We start from the raw sequence: 13,257 nt of genomic DNA, 5'->3' as shown, positions 1-13,257 counted from the left end.
CTGAAGAAAGTAGCGTTATATGGCTCGAAATAAATATTTACAATAAATAACACGGTTCCTTATGTTCTATCGTTATTAGAAAAATAATGAATAGAGCGCCGAGATGACTTTCGAGCAACATTGCTTGTAACGTATCTCTCAAGTTCACTCTCTGAAGTCATCAGACTTCTCTGTAACCAAATGACTGTTCAATGGCGGTTCCTGTAGTGTGCAACAATCGTAACCGGTTGTGCACGAGGAAAACCGGTCTGGAAGGGAACATTAAGAGTCTCAAGGTGGCCCATGGTGTAAGTTATGCAATTCATAGGCAAGATGACAGCACTCTGAATCGCTCCAGCGGTGTTCGTCCCGGACTCTATCCGTGTTGATCCCTGTGCAGGGTGTGACCTCAGAGACCTGAGTGAACAAAGAAAGATTTTTCAATTGTCTGGATCCTTCAGAACACCAGGGATAAAGAAACTCACATTGGAGCAGAAAGATAGCAACGACTGATCCGTGTATTGGCTGCAGAGGGGTGACGTGTGACTGATCTGTTGGCCCTGGTTACCGGTATGCGGGGCCTGTCCATTTCCTGTGATCTCCAGGTAACCCCTGCTGCTCGCTAGACTACCTCCTCGCGTACCAATATCTGGAAACGGTTCCAAATCAACTGTTAATCGGTCCCCTACGTTACCATTGCACATTGGAAGCAACACACCAAGTGGAAGAATCAGACCAGAAATGAGAAAGAAACCAGAAAGCAAGATTGCGAGGCTCGAGAGTTCTTGGGGAGTCAACATTTAGGGTTTCTGGGATGCTTTGTTTCTGTCATAGAACCTTCGATCGCGGCTACAAGAGATAGACCAGAGGATTTTCTGGATAGAGAGGACACCTTGTGTACTCGCCATCGAGTGAGTAGACCGACGAGCGGTCCTGTCGTGGTAGAAGCATAGCCAGGGGTCCTTCCACCACGGCGGCCGCTTGGATCGTTGGCCAAGCTTCGAGGCGTTGCAGCTGCAAGTGCTACCCGAGTGGGTGGACCGTCTGGACATCCATCTAGGACGGAGACGGGGCAGCCTCTGGCTTCTGATCGCCCTGGACACCTCTGTTCGGACCTCCCCGTTTAGGAAACAGTATAGAACAGCCACGAAGAAACCCTGGAACGAGCGAAGAATGTAGGGAATAATTATCGGAATGTTCAAGTGGTCGAATGAAACGGGACTTATGCAGCTAAGTAGCAGAGTTGAGGGTTTATAGTGAGGAAAATTTGGTAAATGAAGAATCAATACCTGAAAGGAGGCAAACAACTGGTCACAGAACAGCCACACAACCTCGACAGTCTCGTTCACACCAATACTGTAGGACATACCCAGAAAGACAGTGTAATGGACCCCGAAAAGCGGTACCAAGACCAGAGTGCTCTTTGCCCATCTCCTGCAAAGTGTCAAAAGTTTTTGATGCTTAAAGTTATTGGCGTTAAAATGGAACGGTTGATGATTTGCTGAAACGATAGTTTCCAAAGAGTGATTGGAAGCTGGGTTAGAGCAAATAGCGTTATATACTGAACACGTTTTGAGGTTACGTTTCGAACTGACTTGTATCTTTGCGTCTCCTCCGAGACTGTTGACTTCAGCTTCAACAGCAGCACCCGGACTATGTTCACGAACAGCACAAAGTTAATCTGCAGACGAGATAAATAGTGGAGTAACACATAAATTGAATATTGCGTGTGATATTCTTGGAAGTTCCAAATCAGATGACAATCTTACAAGAATGGACAGCATTGTAGGCACTCTGATGAGGTGAAATAGGTAAGGATTCTCATGTGTGGTCCAGCAGTACTTGTTGTCGAGGGTCACCCTTGCCACGATCCAACAGGAGACGAATATAGCTGGCAGGCCTGGATCAGAAGCAATGATTAACCTATTTGTCTTTCTGTGTTTATGTTCTTTCCACGATACAGAATGGTCCGTGAAGCGACTCACCCCATCCAAGGCACACGTAACCAGCTATACTCGAGTTCACGTCGGTGAACAACGCCAGGAACACCAGGTTGTGCAGGTAGAGGCCTTCCATCAGTATCCAGAAGTAATTGGCCAGGATGAAATACTGCCAGAAGCTTGTGAACGCCTTGCACAGCCAGCTACTCTCCTTCTCGTCCACCAGCCAGTAGGTTTTTCCATTCTTGATCATCATGTCCGACGCCAGGGCGATCCCAGAGACGAACAGGATGTCCTTCATCAGGGCCATGAACGCCCTCAGCATGAACGAGGCAAAGAGGTGCATGTGAAGCATGTTCCTGGGGCATCTTAATTTCCTACGTCCAATTCGGGATAAATTTGGAGTAGTGATCCGAGGATTCGACGGTCAGACATCGTTGGAGAATTTGTTGTCACCGTAACAGGCAAAACAATGGGCACACACTTCTTTGAGAAGTTGAAAGATAGCTGTTCGATCAGCCATTCGCAAATCCATGTGTATTATTGGCCATGAAGTTTCAAATGAAGATCTACGTGATCTTAGGAACTATAGACTACAAGACCTGGTAATTGATATTTAAGAGGTGGATACTGAATACTCTGGATCTTGAGTTATAGAGCCTGGAATTCGGTGTTTCCTGATGTTTAGATCATGGATTTAGGGTTTAATTTGGATTTTGGGATGGAATATTGAGCTGATACTTACTTGATCACCGCCAGAATGAAAAACGCAACCACCAAGGTGAAGAAGGAAACGGTGTAGCCAACTTTCGATATAGTCTTCACTATCGGAATGAATTTCTGTAACACAATATTTAATAATTAGATTGTTTACGGGTTCCTCAACAGGCAGTTACCGTTGTAATTGACTTATGGAGGCGGTTGGCTAGGAACGTCATCAATAAACTCCCGCTGCTACCATAAACAAGGGACCTTGAGCTTTATTTTTAACATTAGTAACTGGCCTCGACGACAAAGGGTGTTTTTGGAAATTCTAAAACACAATAGAAGTCGGACAGTGATTACAAATGACTCGAGGCGAAACAACAGAGAACACAATGTACTATAATCGTTGCCAGAAGTTGTCTGGTTTTCGACTGAAAAACTCCCGACGTCATTCACATAATTCCCCATCGATTTACAGTGGCTGCCAACATCTACTGTTCCATTTGGGATTCACTGCCTCCTCCGTAATTTTCTCCGTAGAATCTCTCCTCGACTAACGAGTTTTTGTCGATTGACAAATTGAAATATTTAAGCGGCCAACCGACCGTTAAAGTTTCATTAAAACTTCTGGCTACGTTGACGGCACTTCTGCGACGTTCTAAGTACTGTACATTTTATGATTAAGTATGCCCTGTTAGGAGTACCTTCATGAGAATATCTTGTTAAGAATAACTCGTTATAAAAGCCAGTATAGTTAAATAACACCTGTAATCCTGTTACCCTATAGTAAACCTTTTTATCAATCATATATTACCTTACCAAGAAGTCTTCCTAAACTTAATGTCCAATTGCTAACCCCTAACCATCAATACCCTAGAAAGAAGTCTTCTTAAATCTAATGTCCAACTGCCAATCCCTAACAATCCATACCCTAAAACTCTGCCAGTTAAGCGTGAATAATTATGTGACCAATACCCTATTAGCAATAGCAAAAAGTCTTCCTAAACTTAATTTCCAATTGCCAATCCCTAACAATCAATACCCGAAAGCTAAGCCTTTAGTATTACATTTGTAACACTTTACCCTCATCTTTAAACGCTGCAAACTACAATTTTTCATATAGGCCATTTACAAGAGAAGTAATTGTAGCATGTGAATATCTTCAATACTAATTTGTTAAGGTGACCATTCATGGCAGCAAGCTACCGCAAGCAGTTTCTAGTTCCCGTATTCCCTTCAGCTGATTGAATCCAAAGGCTTAGGCTCTTTGTCTCCTCTCAAACTGCTTGGAAAAGGAGTCCCTTGGAATGTAGTCTTCAGTGCAAAGTATTCACCTTGATGACAGTGTCGTTGTTCTCCTGACCGCCTGGTAGCTCCATCACAAGCGTAACCAACGATTCCCTGTAACACTGGCTGTAGTTGCTCCAGGTGGTGTGGGTGTCATTGTTCAGGAACCAGTGGCCATCCTGCATGCACTGCCTGGATGCGTTCGCCTGCGAATCAAACGGTTTAACTGACATTAGCAAGTGGGGGGAATCTCACACCTTGATGCAATCCAATTTGGTCGTGTCCAGAGGACTCTAATGGGATGGAATTCCCCCAGGACTTCGCCTAAACTTTAAGAAGATTGAGCCTTTCAGATTGCTTATTGACTAAAGTGTCTGAGAAGTAATTTTGAAGGCACCAGTCTACTCCAAGGTGTATATTATTAGATGTAAGGCTGGACTTTAAATTGAAATTCCAGAAGAGGGACATGTTGGATTTTTTTGAAAGAGGTGAAAAGTGGGTTTGAGTGGAGTTTGAATATTTAATCAGTAGAAGGTGGAGGAAGGAAGCCCAAAATGGGTTGTATTTGAATTTTAAATATTACCTGAATATCAAAGCCGGCTATATAAGACGGACAGGGCAAAATGGCGAGATCCCCAGGTGCGGTTGATGGCCAGCATAGTATCTTGTCCCAGAACTCGGGACACCAACCTGCGCCATAAAAAATTGTGGCCATTTAGAGACTGGCCGACACGTGTGTTAAACCCTACTATATATTTTTTAATCAGTTTCTTTATGAAACTTTGTTGAACAATATTATTTATAAATTTCTAGATTCTTTCTGTTTTTTTTTTACATCAAACAACATAAGAAGGTTTTAAGTTTCGCGCTGTGTCTCATTAACATGGTTTGCTATCGATGGAAAAATCAATCTTTTAACGAAACGCTCGACTGAATGAATGGTTCAACACATCGGACAGGATATCTATTCGCGTTTCGGGTAACAATAGAGCGCACGATTCATCGCGACACCGTTCTCACATTTCTCACTTTCCTTGTCATATCTGGAAACAGTAGAACCGAATTTTGTAGGTAGTTTTGTGCTGCAAGACCGTGTAAACAATCCTAAATTCTAGGAAAGTTGTTTGTACATTTTCAGGATGGCTTTGTCAAGAAATTTTTTAGAAATTTCTATTTTTACAGGGTATTTTATCAAATAAAATAAAATATAAAATTATAATAAATCAAGTAAGTTCTATACTGATTTTTTACTGAACTGGTTTTTCGGTCAAATTTTTAATTATTAAGGTAGATCCTTAAGATTCTATTATTATAACACTCCACGCCCGTTACAATAACTTATTCTTATTATTATGAATTATAAAATTTTATATATTGGATTCCATCAAAACGTATAAAATTTTATAAATTGAATTATATTAAAATTTGTAATATTTGATAAATTGGATCATATTAATATTTATAATATTTTACAAATTGAAATATACCAAAATGGCGCCAGTGGACACCGTAGCAGTCAATACATTAACCATTTGCCCATTCATACTGTTAGTCGTACAAAACTGCGCCTGGACTTTACAATCATTCCCGTATATTGTTCTTAACAATAGAAATTCCGCTTTTTCGACGCTTTTCACATTTCGCCCACTGTTTCGTGGCAAGTTACGGAACTAGTTCCCGGAAATTCCATTTTCCATGCTTGCTTCCGAGTTCCGTCATATCGAAGTTTATGGGTCTAATCCGTTTTGCAGTTCCGATTCGACGGTGTCGAAAGTCGAGTTAAAGGGCTGCGCGAACCGCGATGAATTCCGATCGGGCGACCCCGGAGGAACCGGAAGTGGGCCGCACGTGCCCGGAACGGGCGCACGCGGCGTTATTGGACGGTAATAACGGCTTCGTGACGCTGGAAAAAGGCAAAAGGGCACATGAGTTTTACCGTCTTCAAATCCGCCGTCAATTCGTGGCCGTTTTAACAAGGAAACTTCGCCACATATCCCCAAAAATTCCGACTCCCTTGTAAACTCCGCGGGTTTGTAGGGGACCTCGATAGAAGCATCAAGCAATTTTTCGTTTTTGCTGTTATTCGATTCTTCAGGGTGAAACCGCCCCTTAAATGTCAATTTGTCCTTTCCTATTTTCCAATATATCTTGGAAACTATAGAAGATATTAAAAAACTGTTGGAATGAAAGTTTAATGGATTCTTGTACTCTGCAAAGTATGTAATGAAATTGTTAAAAATTTGTTTATTTATGTATTTGTTTATTTAAAAAACAAATTTTTAACAATTTCATTAGATACTGTTGCAGAGCATAAGAATCCATTAAACTTTCATTCCAACAGTTTTTTAATATCTTCTATAGTTTCCAAGATATATTGGAAAATAGGAAAGGACATATCAAGGTTTAGGGGGTGGTTTCAACCCGAAGAACCGAATATCAGCGAAAACCCAGGTCCTTTACAAACCTGGGGAGTTTAAGAAAAATCAGAATTTTCGCGGGACCGAAGCTCTCTTGTAAGTAAACGAAAGGAACGTTTTCAAGACGAGATTTTATCACGCCCCGCGGAAATTCCACACGAGACCCCGTTTTCTCGCGACTTTCTTCGCAACTTTCGGGAAAAATATTATCAGGAAATCTCGCAATCTCGTTCCTCAGAGACAGACAATTCAACCCTTGCAAACTTTTCTAACATCTAAAATTATGGTAATGGTTTTTTCGGAGATTTCTTCTGATGATTTATTCCGATAGAATCTTCTAAGTATCACTTCAGTTCGAAGATGAATTTATTCAAACGAATAACGATAACAAATAGACTGAGGAAGGTTTATGCAAATTTTTGATTTTAGATACTGATTTGTGAAAAATTCAAAATTTGATAGAAGTGTGCATCCTAGATACAAAATATGTATAGTATTAAACTTTATGAAAACCTTTAATTTATTGCTATGAATGCACAATTATCGACGGTATAGTAGCAAATATTAACAATCAATCATTCTATACTTTTTGGAATGTGTGAACAATATTTTATTGTCATCATTGTTTTCTGGTTAGCCAACTTTGTCAACTGAACACATTTCGCGGGAAAATTGAATTTGTCGAAACGAATTGCCGCTGAAATACGATGTGATTGTCACAATGGTGGTAATAGATCGAGTTTCATCGAATGGAGTTAAATGTTCAACACACGTCATTCCTATTGCTTTTCAACGAAGAGTTGAATAAGGTCGGCCAATCGAGAACCATCGGCGGGCATCGATTTTTCATTAACCGATTAGTTGCGAAATATGCTTCCTGTCACCCGACACTCCATAATTTAATTGGCTGTCTCCTCTTTCCTGGCTCGTTGCCTGTTAACCATTTCTTCATCGATCCAGGCGAGACGTGATCGTCCTCATATTAATTAACGTCTAATTAAACAGTAAACGACGTTCATAATATTATTAAATCTTCCATAAATGGAGAATAATAATTCAGAGAATTAACACGAATCGAAATTACCTAATCTCAAAAAGACCATCAGTATAATGTATTTACATAGTTGATAAGTTAATTTAAATATTATTGCAAAAGTTATATTTTGCCTTCTCAGCTAGGCCTTCTCGACATATCAAAGTTCAAAAATGTACAATCAAACTATTACTAAAAATTAAAATACCATTCAGTCACCAAAAGAGAGTAGATAAAGATTGTAATTCGATTTACTCTCTATTATTAATTTCCTAATATTTTCCCCGTTTCGTGAAAATTCGCCTGCGCTATTTCCAGCACGTGCACTTGTCGGGAGAGGCCGTGTTAATGCCGAACCTATCGTCCTGTAATTCGAAGTTTGACGCGGTGGAGCTGCTGGTTCCGCGAGTTACAGGAATAGGAATCCATTAAGGGCTGATCGTGTGCATGCGTGCCGGAGCCCACGTTTAGGCAGTTGTTGCACATGCAAATTGTGCGGTCACTTCGCCTGCTTACTTCCCTTTTAACAGAGATGTTACAGTTCGCGTCAGAGCTGACGGAATTTCCCGTTTCGTGGTGTACAGTTCACGTCGTAGATTTCGTCCATAGGGGAGTGCTCTAGTTTACCCCCACCCTTCGGATAGAACTTTGTTAGCTCCGCCCACTTGCTCCCATCAGGAGCGCTAGCAGCTCTCAGAAGCACTAACGAGGCCTCAGGAGCGTTTAAAAAACTTCAAGAGCCCTCAGCAACCTTGAAATTTAATATTCTGAAAATTATATGACACACTAATAATCAAAAGATTTTAATACAGACTTGTCTCGATTATTGTCACGGGCTCAGTAACCTTATAGGGAGAAATGCTTCAGATCTTCGTAAATTCATTTCTTTTTGCCTGAAGCCCCTCCCCCCGGACAATAATCGTGTAGGACGAGCCTAGACGATAATCGAGGAGTTTGTAGTAGCCCTCAAGAACTATCAGGAGCACTCAAAAGCCTTCAAGAGTCTTCAAAAAAACTGAAATAAATATGTGTTTAGTTGTAAGTTTATCCTATTTGTAGGAAAAACTTGTAATCTACAATGATTTTGAGAATTTGAGAAAGTGTTTTGGAATGTTTAATTGTGCTATACGAGCAGCATTCTATTTTTTCCTAACATTCAGAGCAATTTGAAGGTTTTGTAATGAGTATCAGTGGTATAAATGTTTATACATGGGAAATATCCCAACATGAAAAGTCATAATATCCATCATGAGATACAGATATCCGTGCAATTAATGGTAGTTCCAGGCAGTTTGTAGTTTTAATGACGTTTCGCTCAAATATTTACTGTCACGAGTTAAATTTCAGCCCTGTGTAAATGCCAAGGAGTAGCCAGAACAGAGGATTTGAATTTTCCCCTATTTTATGGTCGAGTCAGGAAACCATTACCTCCGGAGTTTCGTTTTCTGGCTGCAGAAGGGACTTTTCAAGGATTCTGTGCGGAAAAAAAATAATAGTTTCAGATTTTTGTGTCGTCAGTGGAATATGGAGAACAATATTTAAAAAAATACCACGTTAACGGCAGAACCCAAATTGGAGCTGTAACTTTACCTTTTTTTTTCAAACTTTTAGGCTCTGTTCCATTTTCTAGAATACACAATTTGTAGCACAGAGTTCAAAAAGCAACGCTCTATTTTTTTTAAAAACCAGTAACGTAATCAGAACAGCACTTTAAATATAGTTAAACTTGAAGAATATTTCCCCATAACGCTATTACAATATATCACATTGTACAAATATTATTACATTTTTTTAAATATTTCTGACACGTTTTTATCTTACCAAACATATCCACTTTATAAAATAGAACGCTTAAAACCGGTCCACTATATGTTTTCACACACTGAAGGAAGGCTTCGTTCGTGTACAATGTTAAAACCTATAACGTACTTGTTTCCACAATTGAGCAGTGAATGAGGTAGCGAATAAAGCGTTGGACTGCCACGAAATCGGCCCGAGTTCGAATCCCCGATACTGCAATATAATATTTCCTCGACTTTTTCTCATTCGTTTTTTCCGATTCTAAATTCACATATTAATTTTCCAAATCCGTGACCTATTTTCAATGATATATGATAAAATTCGAAATGTTCGTCTCTGACGTGTTTCTGGTACCGAATAGGGGTAAATCAATGCTTCAGAGCTCCACGTTGTCTGTATACGTATATTATTCGATGAATTCTCTCGGCACAATGGCTAGCAGGAACACGTACGTTGGAATCGTCAAAATTCCCGTTTCAAAACCGATGACAAGGGAATGTGTGTGGTGGTTGTTGGAGATCGTTCCACGAGTTATATGATTAAGGGCAGGATTCGTTGCTCTGGTATGTTTGTTCACGAACGTTGGTTTGGAAACTGGATATGAATTGAATGGTGAAGCTTTCCCTGGATGGGATATATGCCCCCTGTTGTCTATACCTTGTAATCCCATGAATTCGCGAAACAGGAATTGGAGAAAAATAGCGGCCGTCGGGCGAACAATATGTCCCCCCCCCCCTGGACAATCCTGTTCCAGGAAAATTTGAGGGAAATCAGGAACAATGGACTTTAAAAGAATGGAAAATCTGATGCTGTTTGAGTCTCTGGAACGAAAAGTGGCAGAAATATTTGAGAGTTGGAGAGGGAAGAAATGAGACAATTAAAAGTGCAAATTAATTCAGAGAGAAAATGAATTCCACTTTTGAAAAGTGGAGTGTGCTAAATGTAAACTTCTGAATCTGTTGGAAGGGAAAAATCGAGGTGGACGTTATGAAACAGTGTGTTGTGTTTTTATGGAATGTCAGGACATGAGGAATATTGTGCTTGCTAATTAAAGGCAACAGGGAGGAGAAATACAGCGCAACGAGTCTGCCTCGATTTTAATCGGGGAGCAACGGTGAAGTTGAACAGCCTTTGTACTTGAAACTCTGCAAAGGTGCTGATTACTGCTAATTAGTTGGGACGAAATCCTACCTTTGCGTGACCCGTGAGAAACGAATGTACTAGATTGTACGTTAAACCAGAAAAAGAAATGCAAACCGTTATCAGATTTCAAAAAATTTTCTTGTTCACTTTCCTGAAGTGAACTATCATCTTAACAACTTTAAATGTCATTAATTTGCAAATTTCTTTTTCTCTTTGGAGATTAGTTGCAATTTTACAAAAATAGCATTCCAATTCTATGAATCATTTGCTACATAAAAGTATAATAAATATTAAAACAGTTTATTCGGATATAGTAATGTCGAAGTGAAAAATGATCCTCAAGCACGGGTATTCCATTTCCCATGTGGGTTTAATCCGACCAGCGTTGTGAAAGCACTTTTATTTAAAGATTATTTACCCGAAATGTTTCCTTTGTGACATTCCTCCGCCTTTATCTCCAATATCCGGTTTTGTATATTCGGGCTGTTTGGATTGTTGAAATCGATGTCCTCCTGGAAAAGAAATAGAAAAATATATTAGTCGAACGTTGTACATTCCAATTAACAAATAATTATACAAAAACATGATTGAAATAGTGCTTTCAAAAAAAAATCATCGCTCATCACTAAATCTCCTTTTTTAATTATTTATGGACCGACCTGTTATTTAAAAAAATTACGAGGAATGATCTTGTATGTACCGAGTATCCATTGTAATTTAAAAAAAAATGGACGATCGTGAGTCTTTACTGGAGTGATAAGAATCTGTTCAATTAAAAGTTAAATTCAGGTCTCGGTTGACAAACTGGCGGAGTAAAGAGAACGGGAGGTAGAAGAATGCAGAAAGAATCCTCGTTAAATCAGTTCGCCGTGAGTTCGAGCAACTGAAAAATGTTACTGTGAATCCCCGACACCGGTGGAATCCGTTGAATTTCCAGGATTCAGGCGTTCTCTCCCCCAATTGCCAAGTGAAAAGCTGCTACGACTGAGGTCAATCCTCGTGGAGATATTACACTTCCAAACCCTCTGGGAAAAGTGTATATCTTTCATCTGGCCTCTCTACTCTAACGTTTGCCATCCATTCATATGCATTTTTCATTTTTAAATCATCTGGCGATCCTGAGAAGCCACGTTTGCGATGATAGATGGGAACCTCCAGGATTTATCTGTTTGTAGGTGTACATAATTGAAGTACAAGCATATACTATGTAGAAGGAGAAGATCAGACCAGAGATCTTAGGCTTAATAGGCAACTGCTTTGACCACTTAGCTACTCAGGCCATCAACGTTTCTTCCTCCCCTAATTCATCTACTGTAAAGTAAGACAACGATAAATTAACAATTATTTTAAGAATTGTCCTAAATTTCAATACAATTAATGGCATCACTAGATACCCTAAAAACTTCCGAGGCTCCTAAAATTATCCTAGAGGTCTTCAACACTTTGCGGTCTTATACAAAGCGTACTTGACATTCAGTCTTCTCGCAATCATTCTTTATACAGTCTATGGAATTTATCTATACAATTTATCCTAGTACATTCGTAAACGTTAGGAACACGTGGCTCGATTAATGTATCAAAATCTAGGTAATTTATGTACTCTATTCCTGGAATCTCGAGAATACAGGAGCAACGCTATTACAAAGGGTTAGGTCTCTGTTAAACCTATCCGCTTTACCACCGACAATATTAATTCCTACATCCCTGTTTGACCAATCCTAATATCCTCTCCAATAAGATCTGCTTCCGCCCCGACCTGGCCATAAATTCCCTCCTCGACGTGAATCCAAACACAGCTTTTTCCTCCTTCTTCTCATCCACCCTTAAGAAAACGATATTATGTCGCTGGCCAGCCGGTTCCCGCCTCGTAACGAGCGAACAAATTTGCGGTCGGTCAGTTGATCGGTTCAATCACGGTGGACAGAGAGAGAGTGGCGTGTGCATTAGCCACGAGACGGCATTCGAGATCCAAAGTCTGTTCTCGATGGGCGTCGTAAAGATGAAAGAACAGACACCACGGGGCTGAACTCTCCCCCTTCCTCTTTTCTGTCTTCGATTTATTTGGGGTATCGCGGCCTGGAGTTCCGACGTACTTGGCCTACTTTCACTCTTGGAATTAGACGAGGTCTGGATCTATACTGGAAGATACAAATCATTAGGAATGTTCGTTTGCTAGTATGGATTTCTTTCTGGAAGACATATTTGAGCCTCGCTTCCATTTACAATTAACATAACCCAAGTTCTACTTTTTTGACTGTCTAATTTCTGATTCTACTTGGATCTAATTCACCCTTGGACTATTGGAATATTGAAGATCTCAAAGGATAGTTTTAACGCGAATATTTCCTTTTTGGAAGATATATTTGGGACTTGCATCTACTTCCGACGGACGTAACCTAAAAAATTCATGAATTTGACATTTGAAATATCTGATGTCTTATTCTATTTGAAGATATCTTGATAAATTGTAAGATTGATGTAGAAGCTAACATACCTATTTAAATGTAACCTAAAAATAAACTTCATTTGCAAATATAAAATCTTTGATACAGAGGTCACCGCTTTTTCTAGAAGACCAAAGCTGCTCTAAAACTATCCCACATTTAAATTAACCCTTTGCACTCAGAGATCGCCACTTTCCATCCATTTTATGCCTTCAGAGAGAACAACGTACTTAAAACTTCAAAGAATATAGCGTAAAAATGGGATCCCTTTTGACACAAAGATCCCAAAGGTTCAGCACCATAGTGGAAGGTCCTCTGAACCAAACGTTCAGCTTAAAAAGAGCATGTATGTACCATCAAGTTTTCAAGAGACTATATCCACTGTATATCGGTCCGAGTCTTCCGCCAGTCGAGTGCCCCGAAAATTTATACGTATACTGTTGCGCTTCTGTAATATGAGGACCAAAGGGACGGGGAGATTATCCTGGATGCCGTGATACATATTACAG

At 39.9% G+C, this 13,257-nt stretch overlaps 1 protein-coding gene across 1 annotated transcript; it reads right to left on the bottom strand.

The window, feature by feature from the left end:
• Nucleotides 1-270: 270 nt before the first annotated feature.
• LOC107186957 (vasoactive intestinal polypeptide receptor-like) lies at nucleotides 271-11,402 on the bottom strand. The gene is made up of 12 exons (XM_015574930.1): nucleotides 11,367-11,402; nucleotides 10,723-10,816; nucleotides 4,495-4,601; nucleotides 3,959-4,117; nucleotides 2,665-2,759; nucleotides 1,965-2,296; nucleotides 1,749-1,879; nucleotides 1,575-1,660; nucleotides 1,269-1,413; nucleotides 872-1,136; nucleotides 465-628; nucleotides 271-396 (listed from the first exon to the last, which is right to left on the bottom strand). The coding sequence occupies exons 1-12, from the start codon at nucleotides 11,400-11,402 to the stop codon at nucleotides 271-273; spliced, it is 1,740 nt and encodes a 579-aa protein (XP_015430416.1).
• Between the last annotated feature and the right edge of the window lie 1,855 nt (nucleotides 11,403-13,257).

The sequence above is a fragment of the Dufourea novaeangliae genome, unplaced genomic scaffold, assembly GCF_001272555.1.
Source record: "Dufourea novaeangliae isolate 0120121106 unplaced genomic scaffold, ASM127255v1 scaffold96, whole genome shotgun sequence".
In the NCBI taxonomy this organism is placed as follows: Eukaryota; Metazoa; Arthropoda; class Insecta; order Hymenoptera; family Halictidae; genus Dufourea; species Dufourea novaeangliae.
Note: the sequence above shows the minus strand (reverse complement) of the source record. Positions and strands in the feature narration are given on the sequence as shown.

Bases quoted from the DNA above. Each gene is read 5' to 3' on its own strand.
- LOC107186957 (XM_015574930.1), bottom strand. From the start codon at position 11,402: ATGAAAAATGCATATGAATGGATGGCAAACGTTAGA. The intron at 10,817-11,366 runs GTAGAGAGGCCA...TTTCTTTTCCAG, and splicing joins AATGGATGGCAAACGTTAGA to GAGGACATCGATTTCAACAA. The intron at 4,602-10,722 runs GTAAATAATCTT...TTTATGGCGCAG, and splicing joins TCACAAAGGAAACATTTCGG to GTTGGTGTCCCGAGTTCTGG.